Source organism: Terrapene carolina, unplaced genomic scaffold, assembly GCF_002925995.2.
Source record: "Terrapene carolina triunguis isolate 2854851 unplaced genomic scaffold, T_m_triunguis-2.0 Scaffold33715, whole genome shotgun sequence".
NCBI lineage: Eukaryota > Metazoa > Chordata > Testudines > Emydidae > Terrapene > Terrapene triunguis.
In genome coordinates, this window is record NW_020698066.1 from 2,921,586 (window position 1) to 2,942,816 (window position 21,231).

At 43.0% G+C, this 21,231-nt stretch overlaps 1 protein-coding gene across 1 annotated transcript in view; it reads left to right on the plus strand.

Annotated features, from left to right (window-relative positions):
- Positions 1–21,231, plus strand: part of LOC113409497 (integrin alpha-9-like) — a 296,697-nt gene that overhangs the window by 58,337 nt on the left and 217,129 nt on the right. Inside the window, exons 9-14 of the mRNA XM_026663483.1 lie at positions 1,806–1,943; positions 4,895–5,000; positions 6,236–6,330; positions 9,326–9,416; positions 9,988–10,033; positions 14,890–15,044. Coding sequence (XP_026519268.1) covers positions 1,806–1,943; positions 4,895–5,000; positions 6,236–6,330; positions 9,326–9,416; positions 9,988–10,033; positions 14,890–15,044 — 631 coding nt within the window. The remainder of the gene's footprint in view (positions 1–1,805; positions 1,944–4,894; positions 5,001–6,235; positions 6,331–9,325; positions 9,417–9,987; positions 10,034–14,889; positions 15,045–21,231) is intronic.

Sequence of the window (21,231 nt, forward strand, 5' to 3'; positions counted from 1 at the left end):
CCCCCAGGGCCCTCCTTGCTCCCTGTCCCCTGACTGCCCTGACCGCTATCCACCTGCCGCCCCCTGAGAGACCCCGGGACTCCCATGCCCCATCCAACCCCCCCTGCTCCCTGACTGCCCCCTCCAGAGACCCTCCACCCCTAACCACCACCACCCCCCGGGATCCCACCCCCTATCCAACCCACCCTATTCCCTGACTGCCCCCACCCCTTATCCAACCCCCCCCTGGCCCCGGACCCCTTACCATGAGATGAGGCTGCTAGCCTCCCCGCGGAGCCAAACACTGCCCCGCGGGAGCGCGCAGCCCCAGCCCCCAGAGCACTGCGCGCAGCGGCATGGCTCCAGGGGAGGGGAGAGCATGTCTGCCTCACCACGGAGCCAAACGCTGCCCCGCGGGAGTGTGCAGCCTTGGCCCCCAGAGCGCTGCGCCCGCGGCAGCATGGCTCCAGGGGAGGGAGGAAGGCAGGGGATGGGCCGGCGGCTTGCTGCGCTCGGCCGGGCACTCCGGCTCGGGAGCGTGGACCCCGCGGCTTGCTGCGCCGGGGAGTGGAGCTATTTGCCCACCCCTGCATTAGGGTGTGCCTGGGCCGAGCGCCCAGGCACACCCTGTGCGCACGCCTGTGGGTTTAAGGGTATATTTGGGTGGGTGGTTAGTATTTAATGTTCTACAATAATAGTTATTTGAAATAAATCTGATAATACATCTAAGTCTTTCATTCTCTTTCCTAAATATCTCAGCCTGATATCTTTCATTGTAGATAGAAATTGACTACACATTTAGGGCTTGATTCTGCAAGTTCTGGGCATAAAACTCCCACTGAAACCAATGGGAGTTCTGTGTAGTAGGGATTGCAGACTTAGGGCCTTAGGCTGATTAGCTTGCATTCGGAGCCTGTATAGGTATGTCGACACAGCACACCAAGCCCAGGCTCAGACTCGGGTTCAAACCCAAGCCCGTCTTCCTTCCACACAGAAATTAGTCTGACTTAGGCTAGTAACCCCTCTTGACTTAGGTCAGTGGCCCATGCTGGAGTGGTGAGTCAGAGAGTCTGAGTCCTTCTGTAATGTGGGACAGAGTCCAGGTATTTTGCAATGTGGATGCAGCTCAAATCTGGGGTGCCAGACTCTGGTCTGGGGAGTCTGCCAATGCTATCCTACAATCCTCTTGGGCTGTGTGTTCCAAAACTTGCCCCTCACGTCTCATGAACTGGAAGTAACCTCCTGATGCAAATATAGCTGCTTAGCATGGACAAAATCCTGTAGTCAGCCCACTACTTTTCTTTCTGGTTGATGGTGAGAAATTTAAAAAGACCAGAAAAAAGATTTTCAAGAATGACTAGTGATTTTGGGTGCCTCTATTTTTGGGGGACTCCAGCTTGAAAAGTGGCATGATTTTAGCAAGTGCTGAGCACCACCCTCTGAAAATCAGGTCCCATTCAGTTGTGTGACATTAGGCCTCAAAAATCACTAGTCACTTCTGAAAATCTTGGCCCAGGCTGCTAATTCTCCTCTTCCTCATTTTAGATATTTGCCAAACAAAAGCTGTTCTAAAGTAAGGCCTTTTAGTGCCTCTTTTAAGTATGTCTTGGAGTGTGAGTTTTATTCCTTCTGCAAACTGTCTGAGCTGATGCACAGTTATAATAAAGTGCCTAATTCTTGCCAAAAAATTCCCTAAGGTTTCTCCTTAGGGCTGCTAGTGTGAGATAAAGCAGCAAGTCATCAGTTGATGTTAAAAAAACATAAATGATTTCCTCCTGTGTGTGGGCAGATACTGAATGCTTTGTTGTGACTCGGCTTGGTTACAGATGGGCTCTTACTTTGGCTCCTCCTTATGTGCAGTTGATCTGAACTCGGATGGACTTTCAGACCTGCTGGTTGGAGCACCCATGTTTTCTGAGATCAGGGATGAGGGTCAAGTCACAGTCTATATCAACAGAGGAAATGTGAGTATGCAAAGTGGATGAGCATGTGGCGGGAGGGTCAGTCCAGCTGCGGTTTACCATGAAATTTGGTGTCTTACATACACGGGATGTGTGTGTGCGTGTTTCCAACAAAACATGAAGCCAGTCAAAAATCATGTGGTATCATGGTTTTTTTTACAAACTCAGGAGTCTAGTCATGAAAATGTGAATCTTTTGAGGAAGCTTGGAAAAATTTCTGGTTTTATGTTGAAACTTGGTGGTATTGGTGGATTTCCATGCTTTTGATGTCAAAACCAACTGAAAATCAGCTGCTTTGACCAGAGTTATTCTTTGTGTTTTGGATGGTTGTTCAAACCCACAACTCAAAACAAAACACTAGGGATTTGAAGAGAAACTAATGAATAGATTTGTATTATTACTTGATGCTATTTATCGAAAGTCTACAGTGGAAAGCCCTTTCGACTGAAACCACTGAATTTCACATTGCACAACTGTAGTCTTGGGATATTCTGAACTTTGACTTCCCGGAGTAGCAAAGAAGATGATTAGTACACAGTGTTTAAAGAAAAATAAGGCATATATATATTTTCAGGGAAATGTGTTCGTGAAAGTGCCTTTTTAAACTGACTCTAAGAATTGAGCTGTATTTTTTTTATATATAGGTCCCAATTCTCCTCCCTTTAAGTCAATGGGAGATTTTTCATTGGATTCAACAGTAGCACTATTGGATTCACATTAACTTTCTTTTTATAACTTTAATAATATATTTTTGCTGGAAATAAAATTTACCTACAAGTCCTACAGACTGTGCGTGAAAGAAACCAGACTTGCATTTGGGTTAATTCAGTTGTCAATTAACAATCCTTGAAATGAGCCCTGATTTCCCTCCCCCCCACTTTGATCTGCTGCTTATTCAATGTTTGATTGCAGTACTGCCGAGAGGTCAACCGCTTTGGGATCCCATTGTGCTAGGTGATGTCAAACCTAGAGTAAATGACAATCCCTGCCCCAAAGAGCTCATGGTGAAAAGGTGAATTATTTGTGTCTGTAAATGATGTATTAAATAAAACAACTTGAGGTTCTAGTAGCAGTTTCTCCTTCCTTCAACCTTGACTTCATTGGGGCTTCCCGTTTGAAGTAAAGTAACATGAATAACTATTTGTAGGATTGGGATTTTTGTGGTATGGATGCCAGAACAACTCCACTTCATTTCAGTTATCTCACCCACACCACTCACATGACACGTACACCATAAGAGATAACCCGGATGGCATGTAGCGTATTACTTTATAGCATGCACATACGGCATTATGATAGATTTGATACACTGATATCTAATCACTGGCAGTGTGTGCTCTAAAGAAACAAGTAACACATACAGGACTGTATGCTTTCCCCTCCCCCTCCCATACTCTGTGTCCCAACTTCTTCATGTAGGATTATTTTAATGTCGGCAACTCCCTGCAGCCAAGAAAAAGACTGTATTACATGTGCTGCCCTCATTCACAAAGTGGGGAATAAAAAAATCTGAACACTTGAGGTGAGCTCTTGAGGTTGGCTTGAGTAATTCAGTTGTTTTTTTTTCTTGTGGAAATGTTCCTTTCCTCTTGAGGGTTCATTGCAAGAAATTAAAGCTCACTCAAATGAGGTTGGCTAGACAGTGGGTGGGCATGAGTTGCCATCTGTTGGCATGTGAATGCAAAAGTCAGTTTGTTCTGGGCTTTCTCGCTCTCTCTCATATTAACTCTAGCTATCCTTTATTCTTCATTTTACATTCATCCATTCTTTGCCTTGCTCTCTAACATGCAAAGTCTAGGGCTATCTACACACTACCACTTTGGTGTAACTTATGTCGTTCAGGGGTATGAATGAACCACCCCCCTGAGCGACATATGTTACACCGACCTAAGCGCTGGAGTGAACAGCGCTGTGTCAGCGGGAGAGGATCTCCCGCTGACACAGCTACTGCCACTCATGGGGGATGGAGTAATTAAATCGATGGGAGAGCTCTCTCCTATCGGCTTAGAGTGTCTGCACTAGCAGTGCTATAGCGATGTGCACCACTGCAAGCATGGTAGGCATAGCTTAGGAGTTTTCAAATCTTGTGACACAAATCCTGCAGTCTCTGCCCAGGGAAACCTCTGCTAAATTCAGTGGGAACTTTGGCAGAGTAAATGCTGATTAGAGACTGCATTCTTTGGATACAACATGCCAACAGAACTGAATAGTGGTGTTTAATGTATGGATAAACTCAGTGAGCCAAACAAGTCCTCTGGCTTTGGCATATTGATTACATCATTCATATTAGTCCTTTCTCCTGGGTATAAAGAGAAAAAAATTGGGATTCTCAAAAACAGTCAGTATAGTCCTAACCCTGCTTCCATTGAGTTCCCAGGGAGCAGATTTAGACCAAGATTGAGCGCTTTTGAAAATACCATGCAGAATTCCTAACCTTGTTCTTGAAAGAGATGAGGTAAGATCATCACCGGGGGATTTTTGGAGCATAGAGAATTAATTAATATGTGGTGTTTCTGTGTTCTTAAAAGCATTCTCTTCTTTCCGACTTCAGTTTTAAATTCAGAGGAGTAGTTATCAGCCAGCAGAGTCACTTAATTGGTGCCTGTTCTACCCTAGTCATGAAAAATCCAGGGCTCTTCACGTGAACTCACATATGTGGGTGTTCCTGTAGAACATAGTTTCTTGAATTATGATATATGACTAAGGCGTTTGGCCTGTGGTGTGTCCTGTGTAGTTCAAATCACTTTTGGGGTCAATTAGACTGATTGTGTTTAACCCTTTTGTTTTATATATCCAGGCAAGCTGCATTCACTGGGGCTTCGATAGCAGTGCAGAAGTCACACTGCAGCTCTGCCCCAGGTGTTTCCTGAGTTTCGTGTGTTCCGGCAGGGAGGCCCTGTAGCTTTCAGCACTCACTCTGTTTTTCTTAGCCTGTCCTTTTTCCTGTTTGCTAGGGAGTCCTGGAAGAGCAGCTTGTTCTGAACGGCGACAATGCCTACAATGCACACTTTGGGGAAAGTATGGCCTCCCTAGGAGATATTGATGATGATGGATACTCAGGTCAGTGCATTTCCATTCCGCCATGTTCTGTTTCTAGCCAAGTCTGGCTTTTTAAAATGTTATTACAGGGACTTTACCATCAAATCCTATTTCAAAATAGAGGTGGAAACATCATTCTAGTCCACATCGGAAAACCTTTCAAATAGATGGCCTGATTTGCCACAGCATTACTCCTTTGGAAATTATCTCTTCTTAAGACTGGAATAATACTGTGGTGAATCAAGCTCTAGATGCCACTTTCTGGTAAAGATGTTTTTACTAATTACACTTAACATGGGTGTAAATCCCATTGATTTCAACATGAGTTATACCTGGGTAACTCAGGGCAAAGTTGGGCATTTGGTCTATTTCCTTTCTGCTTTTTTTTATCCTATTGTATATGTCTTACTAATGACTCTTAGGTTGTCCCTAAACAAAAAGAAAACCACATCATCTTTTGTGTAACATTTGGCATCTTCTGTCTCAGGGCTATTCCCATATCCCATTTATTGGCGTAACTGGGGCTTCTTATCAGAAAGTACATTTAACATGTAGCTCTTACTGCCTCCTATTGTATATTCTATTTATTGTCACTTGCCCCTGTAACCTACAGTCCAATTTCTTTCATGGGCTGTCTTGTACAAGGACGTACACTGTGATAACAATAGGTGAGAATGGAGTGTTGACACCAGCAAGTTTGCTGCAGTGATTTCTGGCAGATTGAGGACTTCAAAAGGACTGGTTGGCTTAGCATGTGTGTCTGAATATACATCCTCAAAGACACTCAGCAGCCCTTTCGTTCCCCTATATGTTTGAAAAACAACCCACTTGACCTAACTTGACTTTGGAAACTTGGCATTTCAAACACAGTTGTCACAGTGCAGAGTGGGCGGCTTCTACTTCGAGCCAGTGGTGTCTTGATGTGCAAGGCTGATCCACCCTGGGTTGGTCAGATGAAAGGACTGTTAAATGGCTTTTTGAGCAGGCTGGTGGGAATAAACACATTTTTATAACTAAGAGACATGCTTCTTATTAGATGCCAAAATAGGTATAAATTAAAAAGGAATTTAATGAGCTGTTCATTAAACTGGATAACTATTTGTAGCTAAGTGGGCACCAGTAATAGCATGATCCTTTTTCTCATGATGAATTGTTTCAGCCTGGGGCAGTGGGCTTCTGTAAAAGGATGACACGGGAAGAGTGGAAAGGGAAAGGACTGTGACATGTTTTCAATTCACATTCTTTTACGTATGCAGATGTTGCCATTGGGGCCCCAAAGGAGGATGACTACGTAGGAGCGGTGTATATCTACCATGGAGACGCAGGTGGCATTGTTCCGCAGTATTCTATGGTAACTTGTTGTTTGAGTCACTCTGTCAGGTCTCGCAGAAATGCGCCACACGTATGGGTAAAGCATTGTGACAGGAAGCAGTAATCTCTCTCCTCACCACACCGTTTGATTCCCTCTTCTTCTGTAGCTGGTGTGTCTCTGTATGTGCAGTCTGCATCAATTCAGACTCCGTACCTGAGCCTAGTTAGGAGCTGAGACTTCAGTGTTCTATTTTGTGCATGGTTTCTAATGACATTTGGCCCCATCCTCTCTGTCCAGGCAAACAATTCCAGAATGGGTTAGTGTGAGCAATTTTTTTTAAACCATGTTTTAATACAGTTCTCAGATGTAGCTTCCTTTCCCATGTAGATGAAGTCTTGGGGAGCGGGTATTTCAGTGACAGCAGACCTTGAAAAGGACAAGCACAGGCACTGGAATGGCAAAGCAGACTTCTGCAGGGGACGGGGGCGGGCGGGGGCGGAATCTGGCACTGCTCTCTTCCCAGCAGGACCAGACTTAGTGAGAAGGAAAAGATTCTAGGGACTCCTTCTGCAGAAGCACACTTGACTACTTTGAGATGCTCCTCCTCCCAGTAGGAGAAGGTGTCAGGAGAGCAGTCTTGAGATTCCACTTTATCAAACCACCATGAGGTAAAAACTGCTTACGTATGCCATACAGGCACTGAAGCATTGAATATAATTCCAGGGTAATTTAGTCTTTGCATCTTGGGAATTAAGAAGATAAAATCCCATACATCCCATTAAAACATGCCCCATAGTCTCTAATATTTGTCTAGCAAGCTTTTGCAAAGGCAGATTTGGCACCCCGTCCTCTGTCTGTTTGAAGGTATGATCTAAATATTTTTGGTTGCTGGGAGAGATCCTACATAGTAAATCACTTTAAGCAGAATAAAGGATTTAGTGGTTATAGTGGAGACTCTTTAATAGACTGTAAGGGATTAGTCCTTCTGCCTTTTACTGTATGTACAGTATGCATTGGTTTTTACAAAGAAAGTTAAAACCTTTTTATGATACTTCTAAAATGTGATAATTTGTAGCATATGTATGGCTCAGCTCTGCACTCTCTTCTCAGCAATAGTTGCTGGAAGTGGCGATCTTCTCATTTGGTAGGCGACTCTGGACTTCTAAGCTCCTGCATGTCCAGACTGGAGTTTTTGTTTTTCATTTTCGAGGAAATTTAGTGCATTAGACACATTGACAGTGCTGCAGATTAAAGTTTTTGTTCCTCCCCTCCCACAGCAAAGTGGGCAAATGCAATACACCTGCCCCTCATTCCTGGGAGAGACCATTTCTAGAGGATTAAAGGACACCCATTGTTCTGTCTTGGTGCCCTTTTCCTTCCTTGGCCATCCAGGATACCAATTGTGGCACTATTTTTACAATGTATCCTAGTACCTATTCCAAAGGGATTAGACTGAAGCCACCAATTCATTTTTCATATGCCACCAAACAGCCATTAAATGCTTACAACTTTTGTTCCTTACCTACCTGGCCTGGATTTGAACCCGCCACCTTGAGGTGAAAGGCTTTGTGTATCCTATTACCATGCCCCTGAGCCATCCAGATGCCCTGGATTTCCTCTTTTAAACAAGCTCTGAGAGGAAGCGGCCCCTCATCATATACATTTTCACCCTTTTCGTTCCCTTTTCTACTTTAAATCGTTCTCTATATCCGTGCCTCACTCCCCTACAGCAACTTTAGTGATGGCTCTGAGCTAAAGCAGCTTAATTGGCTTGCAACGTAATGCATGTGCTAAATAAATAGTCTGTCTAAGCTTCATGGCTTGCTGTTTTCATTCATGGCACTTAAAGGAGAACAGCATTATACCTCAGCATTTATACCATAATATGTCTGTGGGATATCTGTAGGAAGAACTTACCACCCTATTAGGGACCCCCCAAAAACTTAATCATGTTCTATGATGTAAATGTAATGTGAGGAGCAAGTTTCTTCCAATTGCCTAATGTTAACTGCACTTGATTGGGAAAGTTTAGCTCTGTTGTTTTAAAGCATAGTTTCCCCTTTAGAACTGGCTGTTAGGATCACAGGTTAGTTTTAAGGATCTCTTTTTTCCCCCCACTACTGTATTGGTTTTGAATTTTCTCTTTCAATGAATTTCTTGTATGACATTTTGGCTACTATTAACGTTCTTGTATGGGCTGGACAAGGAAGTATTGTAGCCTGTAAAAGGCTGTGAAGCACCACTAGCAACCCTGTAATAGGTCTTTTCCATTTAACTTCTGTGATCGGATCCCTTTTTGAACTCAGATCTCCTTTCTTTTGCATACACAGGAGCCTGTGGGCCATGTGGCTGGCTTGGAAGATGAGGTTTTAATATCTTGATTTGTTCCAGATAAAACATTTGCCTTTTTAACTATTTAAGGAAAGTTCCTGTGTGTTAGTGATTTTTAAGAAGCCCTTTGGGTTTGGGAGACAGAAATGACATATAGCATCAGCACTGGTACAAAATACTGTATGATAGCTGATGGAAAAACAGAATTTCCAACTGGCTATGGCAATGAATCTCCCATCGACAAACTTTTTTTAGAGTAAGTGGTCATGTTGGATTTGATGTTTCAATTAAATTAACCATTTTTTTTGAGTGATGCTCCATAAAATTCTTAATCGTATGAGTGCAGGTGATGGAAAAGGTTTTGTGGAATACAAAATTAGACCCTGTCTTCTATAAAAAATATATTTGATATGCTGTTCATTTTGTGTGTGTGTGTGTGTGTATTTGTATTATTTTAACCAACACTAACCTTTAACTCAAGTCAAGACCAGAAAACACTTTCTCACATAAGAGATCATGGGACTTACACATATTAATAGGGTTTGCAGGATTATGGTTTGCAAGGTCAGGTTCCAATAGTGCTCTGGCAGTAAAAAGAGGCCTCAGTGTACATGAGGATCTGGCCTTGAGAGAAGAGCCATGTGGTGCTTTATATTAATTTTGATTCCTTTCAGTGATTCCACTTCTATACTATCTGTTGCAGAAACTGTCTGGGCAAACTATAAACCCAACGCTGCGGATGTTTGGCCAGTCCATATCAGGAGGAGTTGATATGGATGGAAATGGTTATCCGGGTATGTTTACTACAATTATAACAACAATAAAAAAAGCAGCAGATAAATATAGCATATCAAGTAGTTTCCATATTGCTTACTAAAGAGCCTTCAAATCAGTAACAGGAAAGCTTACAGTGTGAAGTGTAGGTGTCTGCCTTTTTCCTCACTCAGTGAAAGCTGCTGACACGATTAGTCTCTCTCATAGACACCCCAGGTTCAGTTGTCTGGGTTTAGAACCTATGGTACAGGACTGAGAAACAAAGTTGAGAATTTTTGCTTCCTAGGAAGGTAGTTACTTTCTAGAGGGTAGTTTCTATTTAATGGAAAAAAATTGAGCTGAGATGATGATGATACAAAAAGAGAGAACTGGAGTGACCTGAAGAACCCAATTTTGCAGTTCCAGTGGAGGCAAAACAAACATTGTGATGTATTGATCGGCAGAACTAAGTTGCAAATGGGGAAATATTTTATTTATTAGTACATATTTTTCTACTGAAAAATTGTTATGAATAAACAGACTACAAGGGTTTGGTTTCTGTGTCCTTCAAATGCCATTGTAACAGTAAAAGTTATGAAACTTTGTTTTCAGATGTGACCATTGGGGCCTTCATGTCAGACAATGTGGTGCTTCTAAGGTGAGAACAATTTCTTCCTTTTTTTATGATGTTTTTCTGGCTCCTGTTTATTGGTTATGTGGTTTCTCAGTCTTCCTCCAATAGTTTTTATTTTCTCTTCATTATGGTCAGAAGAAACAAGTTAGATTATTTTGTACACTGTACCCAATAGGGGTGGATGGTACCTTACAGAATAAATAAAAGGGACCCAACCCCAAAGAACTTATCTAATTTAGACACACTCCATGGGATGCCAAATAAAAAGATGGGTGTTGGGAACATAGGGAGAGTGTGGGTTATAGAAGTAACAGATGGAGATTCCTTTATGGAAAGATAAAGTTGTTTATATAGTCACTTGAATTTGTGTGGCTCTTTTTTTGTTTTTAGCTATATAAAATATCGTTTGATTTAAGGAAACAAAATTGGGCAAGAGGGCAGCAGTGGATGGTGTAGGACGGTAGCTCAGTGTTGAAAAGTTAGAGTGAAAGAAGTGAGCCTGGAAGGATTTGAAGGAGAGTGAGGTTGCAATGCATGCAGGATCTGGACAACTATTTTGAGGTGTGCAGGTGCCATGGAGTTGCTTGTTGGAGGTGGAGACCAGGGAAGCTACAAGGTGTGACAAATTGGAAGAGTGAAGGGAATGTAGTGGGGCTAGAACTGAGGCATAGGCAGGGTAGAGCTTTGAAGGGAAGGATGAGGAATTTGAACTTTATGTGGCAGGATACTGGAAGTCACTGCAAGGACTCAAGGAGGGTGTTGAAGCGGTCAGAGAGACAGGTGAGGAAGATGTTTTTTTTCTGCATTTCGTTGGGTAGACTTTGAGGGGCACCATGTAAATATCAGGCAGCCACAGAGGAGGAGGAGGTGGTGGGGTTGTAGTCAATATGATAGATGACTTGTGCAATGGTTGAAGCTCATGTGGTACAATGTTGAGTGCTGTTAATATAGGTGTCTATCAAATCTCCAAAATCATGTTACTGAATATGATACCTGTAACACAGCATTAGAAAAGAAATCAAGAGGCTACATCAAGAGGTTAGATTGCTGCAATTTACTCTTCTTGGGAATGCCCTTGAGAGCTCTGGGTTCTGTTACTACTTCTGATACTGAGTTGCTGTGTGACCTTGGGCCGCTCACCTGAACTTTCATGTCTGTTTTCCCATCTATAAATGGGGTTCATGATACTTGCATACAGTACCTCACGGGGATGTAGTGCAGCTTAATTAATTTTTTTGCAAAGTACTTTGACTTTCTCAGATGAAAGGCGCCCTTGGAAGAGGAAAGTGTTTTTATTTTGATGCTGATTTATATTTTGGGCTATTTTTGCCAATAACTACATTCTGAATAAACACTCGAATGTTTAATAAAACAACAGTGTCCAGAACTAGATGGAACAGTCATTTGAAGATTTTGTGGAATGGTCATTTTAATAGAAGAAATATGGGGCTGAGGAAATAATTAAGAGTTGTGGAATGAGTCTATCCTCCTATGTGTCCTGTTAGATACTGTTTCTGTTCCCATTGAAGTCAGTAGAAAAACTCCTGTTGACTTCATGGTGCAGGTGCTGTGTTCTTTGAGAACCATTAATATTCCATTATTACTCAAACAAACAGAGGAAGCCAGTAGCTTTTCCATCAAATGTTGTGAAACATCAACAGATGAAATCTCTGAACTCTGTTCCTCAGAAATAGCTTGAAAAGGAAATAAAGGTGCAAACACTTATGCTGCTTTAGTGTTGTTGTAAAGAGATAAACTGGATGTAAGAACACATGGACCTAGAACCAGGGACTGCAGGTTTTAAGGCAGGTGCCGCTTCCTTGTCACCACCACAGGCCTGGGCATGGTTGCCATCAAGAGGAACCGAGAGACTAAGCCCTGCAGGAAGTTCTACTCTAAGGGGCATGTGCAATAGCCCTCTGTGATTCTCTTGATTGGCTGGCACTCCACATATAAACCATTTCAGGGAGTTGCCTGAACAATGCAGACCTCCAGTGTGTCCCTGCCTTAGATGTCACTTGCTGTGTCTTGGCTTGATTCCAGACTCCTGGCTCTTGGCCTAGGCTGAGCTCCCAACCCTAATCTTGGTTTACTATCTCTGGCTTAAGACTGTTGCTGACTCCGGTGAAAGGCGCTGGCCTGGCCCATCCCCAATTCCTGCCTCATGTTCTCAATTTGGTAACAGACTCTGAGTTTGTAGTTTTGACCTGGCCTGGCCCCAGATTGATCTCTGACCTTCAGACCAAATACTGAGCAACTCACTCCATGCCCACAGGCCACACATGAGCTGGTCCCGATGGTGGAAGGTTTCTTGTGACATCAGCAAGAAAATACACACAGTGTAGCAACCTGAATCCAATCACTAAATCAATGCCTGTTTATTTCTTTAGAGATTAGTGCATTATGGACTAATCATGTATCTAGGCTAATTAATTGCAGCTACTGCCGGTCAGGGAGTGTGCCATGCTTGCTGTTTGGATTCAGATTAGGGTAAAGGAAAATACTCTTTTTTTCCCAATAGTTCTTGTAAAATCTTTTGGCCAAAAACAATATATGTCTTGCCAAATGATATTAAAAAGCTTTTGTGGAAGCCACTTTGATTTGGGGCTGATGATGGTGCCTCTGTGTGTGTATTGCAACTTGATATATACCCATTAAATAGGCTAGTTTTAAAGATATCATGCAGCGCATAGCTTGCAAAATAGTATGTTTAGGTAAATATACAAGTTAATCTATTTTACTCCCTCCCGAAGCATCTGAGTGCAGGCACTTCCATGATGTGAGATGATCCTGGGAAGTTTGCTCTTTCCTCCTCTTTTCTATGAATATCAAACTCCCATTGTTAGTTTTAGATACTGTTAAGAGAGACTGAGTTGCCATCCGAGACTGATGTTGATCTTGCTCCAGTTAAGTGCCTATAACCACTGCCACAAGCCACAGCCCCAGATGTAAATGGCTTGTGGAGGGACTTCTAATGTGGTCTGCTCTATGTACTGCATGGCTCCTTAGCCCACCTTAGATCTGAATCTGCTGTTTGCTGCACATTTTTTGAGTGTGTGGGAGATTTATTACTTGAGTTACCTTTGGAATATTCATACTTAAGATCTGCAGAACTGAAAGCACTAAGAATAACAGTTCATGCATTCTTGGGCTCTGATCCTGCATTGAGACTGGTTCTCATTGCAGGACTGGGGCCTTAATTTCTTAACCACTTGCTCCAATAGGGTTACCATCTGTCCGGGTTTCCCCGGACATGTCCGGCTTTTTCAGCTTTAAATGGCTGTCCGGGGGGGATTTCTAATAAAGTAGAAATGTCCGGGATTTCCCCCTTCCCCTCATGTAGAGTGCGGCGCGGCTGATTGGATGGCTGGGCCTGATTGAAAGCCACTCGCAGCCACTGGGGCCTCTAGCAGCCAGAGTCCCTCCCCCGCTCCCTCCTCCCCCGCAGAGCAGCGCGGAACAGTGTTTGGGTCCACGTGGAGCCCGCAGCTCTCCCTCTGCCGGGTGAGCGGGGGAGCAGGGCAGGCGGGGGGGTGCAGAGGCTGCAGGGCGAGGAGGAGCAGGGCAGGCAGGGGCATAGAGGCTGCAGGGGCAGGGCAGGCGGGGGACGCAGAGGCTGCAGGGGCGGGGGGATGCAGAGGCAGCAGGGTGAGTGGGGAGCAGGGGGCACAGAGGCTGCAGGGGCGGGGGGGTGCAGGGGCTGCAGGGCGAGGAGGAGCAGGGCAGGAAGGGGCATAGAGGCTGCTGGGCAGGGGGGTGCAGGGGCAGGGCAGGTGGGGGGGGTGCAGGGGCTGCAGGGTGAGTGGGGAGCAGGGAAGCACTTAGCAACCCCCAACCAAAATCAGAGCATGAGGGAGGAGGGGGAATGCGGGGTGCTCACAGGAGGGGGCAGAGTTGGGGCAGGGACTTTGGGGAAGGGGTTGGAATGGGGGCGGGGTTGGGGCGGGGTTGGGGGCGGGGAAAGGGCGGAGTTGGGGCGGGGCCGGTGCCCCATGGAGTGTCCTCTTTTTTTAAATGTTTGAATATGGTAACCCTAGCTCCAAGCCTTCTGCACTTACTGTGTCATGTGGCACAGAAAACCAATACCTCGCCCTCATGGCCCTGTGATTGCGACGTGACTCTGGCTGAACTCTTCTTCAACCTGAAATAACCATAGCAACAGTCCAGGCCACAGGCTGCAAAAATGGAAAGCTGTCATTCGTAACACACAGGGGGAACTGTCAGAACTTAATTCGCTGAAGTCAAAGGAGTACTGTAAATTGTCAGTGCATGGCATGGGGGAATTAGCTGAACATTTCCCCATCCTAAATGATAGCAGTGTAATGCACCTAATGCATCTGGCACTACTATGAAAAATTACCCCACCATTGTTTTTCCTAAAGTTTAGCTTAATGAATGCTGCTGCTAGAGCATTATATGGAACATTAGTGTTCACTTACCCTTTCCTCATGGCCCCAGGCCTTTTTCTCTTTTGAGCTCCCTAGCCAGTGAACATGCATAAGTGAGGTTATTGTCTTTGGTCTCTAATGCGCTAATCTCATTACCCTCCCCACTCATCATGAAGTCTCTATACACCTTTGACTAGAGATTATTTATTATTGGTCACATCTGGTCGTGCATGATGTGCTCAGATATTGAGAGTACAGTTTATTAACATAAATCTGATGATATCTCACTTCAGCCACTGATGTAGTAGGATATGGGTCTCCCTCGCTGGCTGAGGGAAGGGCTAGAAGAATGCCAAATCTGTTCTAACGTTCACAATGTTGTTTTTTAATGTCTACTTGATACCAAGTATTTCCAATTTTGCTTTATTTTCATCTGGTTGAGAAACATCCCTCTAAAGCCAAACTAAATTATACTTCTTTATTGGTCTCCAGATCTAGACCTGTCATTACAATGGACATCTCCATTTTCCTGCCAGCTTCCATCAATATCACAGCTCCCCAGTGCCATGATGGCTTGCAGCAGGTGAACTGCCTCAATGTCACAGTCTGCTTTCGTTTTAACGGCAAACGTGTTCCAGGAGAAATAGGTAATGTGCATCCATAAAATGGTTCTCATGCCATATGTAACTCTAGAGGAGGCTGGGTTTTAGTGATACATGAGACATGCTTAAAGGATTCTTCAGTTTAATTGTTGATACTAATTGCTGCTTTGGGCAAATACTTTACAGTGCCTCAGTTTATTCATCTATGCAATGGGTATAAAATAAAAATTCTTACTCTACTAACAAGGATATTTTCAAGCTTCTTTAATATTTATAAAGAGCTTTGAAAATCTTGAATGAAAGGACCTGAGTACAAAGCAGTATTATGATCATGTTGAAATATTACATATATCTATTATGTTATAGATACATATAATGCTTAATGTACATGTGAGTATATTTATGTGTGTGTGCGCATAAATAATATAATGATGTGGTGTAAAGTTTGGATTCGATCATGCCATTTTGGCACAGTCTAGCACCGGAAGTGGTGTGGAGCTGCGCTGCTCCAGAGGGAGCAACTTTTATAGGGCATATTCATATTTGTCGCATAGTCTCCTATCTGCCCAGCCAGCAGGAAGAGGGGGCAAGCCATGGCCAGGCACCTTTGGGGTGCCATGGATATAATTAGAGGCAGTGCCTGTGCTCCCCTGACTGTACAGAATGAAATTCTTCTTGGACCTTATGTGGGCCGCACAAGGGGCAGAAAGACTCTTTATTCCCTCCCCTGTACTGTGCACAAGTAAGAAGCAGCTGTTAGCCACTAGGACTAGGTAGGATCTACATCATTATCACCTGAGTCTGGGATAGTTAAACTTCTCAAAGAGAACAAAATTGCTCGAAGCTTAATCTCTTTTGGGGTTCTAAGACATATACACATTCTAGGCCAGGATTTGTATGGCTGTACCTTTCCTTTCTTAGGAGTTCTTGCAAAATCCCACAGATGAATGTATAGTTCAGCAAAGCACTTTTATCCAGATAGGATAACTCTGGTTCATCCAAAAATGTTAATTCCCATCACTGTTTTAGGATACAATTTTTTAAAGGGCCTAAGTCCCATTTTCAAAAGTGACTGTAAGCACTTTGTGGCCTAAATCTCATTGGCTTTCTTAGCCTCCTAAGTGCCAAAGATTGGTTTTGAAAATAGGACTTTGGCCCTTTTGAATATTTTACCCTCGCTCTCATTTTGTATAGCTCGACAGGGTGTTAAGAAACACACTTTCCTTTCTCATTCAAGTGCATTCTCATATTTCTGGAGGGAACTAATCTTCTTGCAGCATACCACAGATGAGAGCCAGTTTAATTTCACTGAATTATGATACAAACTATACCCTTTTGTAACTTACTGCAGTTAAAAGAACATTTGAATACTTTTGGCAAATGTTACCCATCCCCTAGTAAAGAGTTCTTTGTTAAGTAGATAATGATATAACTCTCAGACATTGTCTTTTTATACAATGCAGCTAATCAAAGCAATTTGTTAGAAGAACATAGCCAGCATTATGTAACTGTGTAAAAACTTCTTGGGATATAATTTGGACACAGTGCCTCAAATAAGCATTTAATTTGGATTATACAAAACAATGCATTTTAATTTCTTTCAGGTTTCATAGTAACAATATTTTTTTTGGGCGGGGGGGGAGGCGGGGCGGGTAGTGGTAATGTGACACCTCTCACATAACTGGTTAAATCTTAGGGAACGGGTTAATTAATACCCAAAACTGCTTCAGCTAAATATGTTTAGATTCAAAAATCTTTCGACCCAATTTATGCATTAAAACATATATATGGGAGATGAGTTAATGTGTACAGCACCTAACACGATGGGGTCCTGGTCTATGACTAGCGTTCCTAAGCGCTGTGGTTATACAGATAGGAAATAATTATATTATGTATCGGAGCCTCGTGGCCAAGGTTTTCAAAAGGGGCTAATGATTTTGGGGTGTCTCCGTTTTAGATGCCTTGAAGGGGCCCGATATGCAGGAAGTTGGTGCTCAGCACTTTTTGAAAGTCAGGCCCCTGTAGGACATCTGAAGTTGGGGACTCAGTCACTAGTCTGTTTTGAAAATTGTGGCCGTTGTACTTATCTCATGCTGTCTAGAGTGGCTCACGCCCATGAGTGCCTACTTCAGGGCACACGGTCAAAAACAAGGCAGACACCGCAAACTGGTGGTGTGTTCCGTCATTAGATTTCACCAAGCCAGTATCAAATGTGAACTCCTGGACCACTGTACCAGCCTGGAGAGTGTAAGGGGACTGTCTAAGACTATCTCAGGCAAGCTGGACTTAGTGATAAATGGTCATTTACATCAAAAATCACAAAATATTTAGGTTGCTTCCAGTCCCAAGAGGTCAGTCACTTACCCCAGATCAATTGGTACCCTAGAGCTTACACCAAAGACCATGCCTGTAGCCAATCCCGTAAGAAACTATCTAAAGGTTTATTAACTAGGAAAAATTAGTTATTTACAAGTTAAAGCAAAAATACATACACACAAATGAGTTACCATCTCTGATTCCTACAGGTGACAGAGATGTGGTAATCTGTCAATTCAAAAATATATTTCAGGGAAGACCCAGGGGTAGCCCGTGGGGATCTCTCCCTTCATTTAATGTCTCTGGCCCTGTGAGAGTTCAAACAACAAAGAGATGAAAAATCTTCATGTCAACTACTTTTATTTCCTGCTTCCAGCATTCAGATCGATGGGACAAGGCCTTCTGCACGTACTTCTCCGTGGGTGGATGGGGCAATTAACAAAGTGTTTGTCTTATGGCCCACTTAATTTTTGATAGCTCTCCTGAGTGAGTGGGGTGATTCCCATGCTTGGGTTCACAAATTCAGAACAAACATTTTTAAAGTTATAAAGCATATTTCCTTTTAGCATGGAATACAGATGTTACAAGTGAGATTAATGCATGCAGCAGCTTTCAAGCATTTCATAGTCTAAACATTAAATGCATTCTTTTAAGACTAATACCTATTTTTAACAAAACTAACATACTATATAGGTGAGCTGGTTTGGTTTCCAGCTATGAGTTTGTCAGTTCTTAGCTAATGCCTATAACCTTGGCCAGAGCTGGCACTTGGTTTTCCAGCATCACATCTGCATGCAAGTTTTACAAGTCTGTACCGAACATGCAGTCACTACCCTATTCTTTCTATTATAAACTCGTATCTAAAATGTTTATTTTCATATATTGCTATTTAATTCAGCGACCCATAAAGAAAATCTGTCTCCAGCTTAATTGGGTTGATCAAACACATTTTAAATATGGACCTTTTTCTCCCATTTTTTTCCCAGCACTATCTGCAGTACTACTAGTACTTTCACAGCTATTTGTAGACCAGTGTTTATTTTCACAATGTACTGTGTCATTTGCAAAGTACAAATCCTATCCATTTTATAGGCACTTTGTGCAGACTGAAATCTTCAGCGTCTTTTTCAGCTGAAATAGTTAGGGTTGAGTTAAAGAGGCATAGGATAGCAAAATGTGTTGCTTTGCAGTCATTGTCTGACCTTTCTCTTTGCTGCAGCATGCGCTAGAAGGCTAGGTGGTTGGTTGTATTTTATATCCAGACAGAGCATTACCTCACAGGGTTTTGGATGTGTCAGAAATAGGAAACTTATTTTTAGTTAGTTATTTTTCATAAATCCCAGCATCTGGCTTAAGCTGTTCCTTGCTTCCCTGGTTTGTGACCAGAAAGCTGCTTCAGGCATGGCTTTGGTGTTCCATCTTCCAGTGCGTTTTGGGGCCTTCATTTTTTCTATATAGTTGAGCAATCCCTCATTCGATAGTAGCTACCTTTGCCTTGCTTATTCCCTAGGTGACAGAGCAAGGGAACAGTTTTCTTTGAGAACTAAGGGCAATATTACTGCATACATTGTAAAAAGGGGTGGAGCGTAAAGAATTGACAGATAATATCTGATTCCCCCTCTTTGGCTTTGCCTTGTCTAGTCTAGAAAAAGGTTGAGTTTAGGTCCTACCTAGGGCAGGTTTACACTACAGACCTATATTGCTATAACTACGTCCCTCAGGGGTGTGAAAAATCCACAGCCCTGAGCAATTTAGTTATACCTATCTAACCCCCCCAGTGTAGAAAGTGCTATGTAGACAGGCGGTGGATTAACTACGCTGTAGTGCTGTATGTGAATTCAAGCCCCTAGCTAATGTAAGCTAGATAAGCCTGACCTTTAAACTATGATTCCTAGTGAGACAGGGTAATAATTCTAGCTTGATGTTACCAGGTTGAATTGCAGCTTAGGCTGGAGCACTGTTCCTGGCCTTTCCCTGCATAATCCACAGGTCTGAGTACAATACCTTGTCAGCATGCTTCCAAACAATACCCCTTTCCCAGCTGAAGGCCCAGAACAGGAAAATGGAGGCCGCTTGGGTCTCCCATATTTCAGGGCACTGTGCTACTCGCCTAGCCACTGGCAAATGAAAGGAAACTTGCTATGCTCACAGACGGGATAATTTATTTATACAGATTAAAAAAATACCAAGCTACAATTTAATTTTAAAAAAATGCTTTTGTGTGAATTGGATGATTTTCAGTGCTTCTAAAAATGACAGGTTATAGGGCTGGCTGGAGCTAGGCATTGTGTACGCAGATGCTGCGGAAGCTTCTTCACACAGCTCAGTCAATGCACTTGACTTGTCCCCTGCATCACCTCAGTCTAGTCCACTGCAAGAGAATTCCCTAGGTAGACGCAGCTGATTGTGCCCAATTGTAGAGTGGTTTTGTGGGTGGAACTATACTTTGAACTCGTAATTGGTGCACTTCAGGTGGTTGAGTTTCTCTTCAGTTTGGATAAGCCACCGGGGTTTAAGATACCCTTAATACCCTTAATCTAAAATACGTGATGTTACGCTGAAAGTAGGTGTTTTGCTGCTTGTATATTGAAACATAACAAACTGGAGCAGGGGTACCTAATGCAGTTCTTCTTAGCGTATGTGCAATGTGACCGGGATTGATCACTGAATTTGGTCCGTTGGTTGGATCATGAGCTATCCCGGCTTGGGCCAGGTGCTGACAGGGAGTGCGACGTGAATGCTGATCCATGCCCCCCACCTACTGCAGTGTGTAAGTGGGTATGTGACACTTGAGAATGAAAATCATGCGGTGTGTCTGCTACTCCTTATTCAGCAAGTATCTTACTATGGCATTAATTGGCACATCTAGTCTGCTGTAATGGTGAATGGCCTTGTTTGCAAAGGAACGAAATATACTTCTGAATGCAGTTTTAGCAAACCTTTATAACGATTTAGTTTGAATTCTGGGCAGAGAATTGGTCATTTCAAAGTTTAATCTAAACTGATTGCATGCATGCCAAATTTTTATTCACTTCTGAAGTCAAAGGCCAAATCCCATAAACATTTAAGAGGATGCATGTGTTTGAGTACCCCGGCAGACTCTGAAAGGTTACTAGTGAGAGTTAATTTAGTAGCAAAAACTTGCTACCCAATACTCAGAGCGAATGGGAATAAACTCTCCCACCCTGGTTCCTTTTTTGTTTTGAAGCAACAAAGAAAAAAATCTTATTCATGGTATTTCAGCTTTTCCACTGATGTGACATCATTGGATGTAGCATAGGAATAAGTTGCCAAAAGAAAAGGGAAAAAGATGTGAAATGTGCTATTTAAAATGTATTAATCAAAAACATACATGGTTGCTATAGAAGGATGGTAACTGGAATGGTTTTGTTTAGAGGCTGTGTGCAGTGTTCTTATTAGTATTTGGGTTGCTTATTATGCTGTTCATCTAGACAAGAGCTGCTAAATGTTGCATTTCTACTTAAGAATTTTAAAAGGTTTAGGAAACACTCATGAATTGAACTTCCCAACACCTCAGTGAATTAGGTAGCCATTCTTATCCAGCTTTACATCATTTGGGGTCTAGGGAGCTTGTCCTGGCCCCTGAGGCTGGTGACGAGTGTCTGCAGTGCCGTGTGTTCTGCTTGCACAGCTCTTGCATTTGCCCACAGATTTTCTTGTCTTTTGCAGCAACAGTTGTTCCTGCAGTTGATATCATAGGTGTAGTCTCAGCAACGGTAGGAGGGGAGGGTCTCCTAGGAAACAGAAAGAGGAGACAGGATTGGGTATGGGGTCTGTATAGGGTGACCAGACAGCAAGTGTGAAAAATCAGGACAGAGGGTTGGGGGTAATAGGAGCTTATATAAGAAAAAGACCCCAAAATCGGGACTGTCCCTATAAAATCGGGACATCTGGT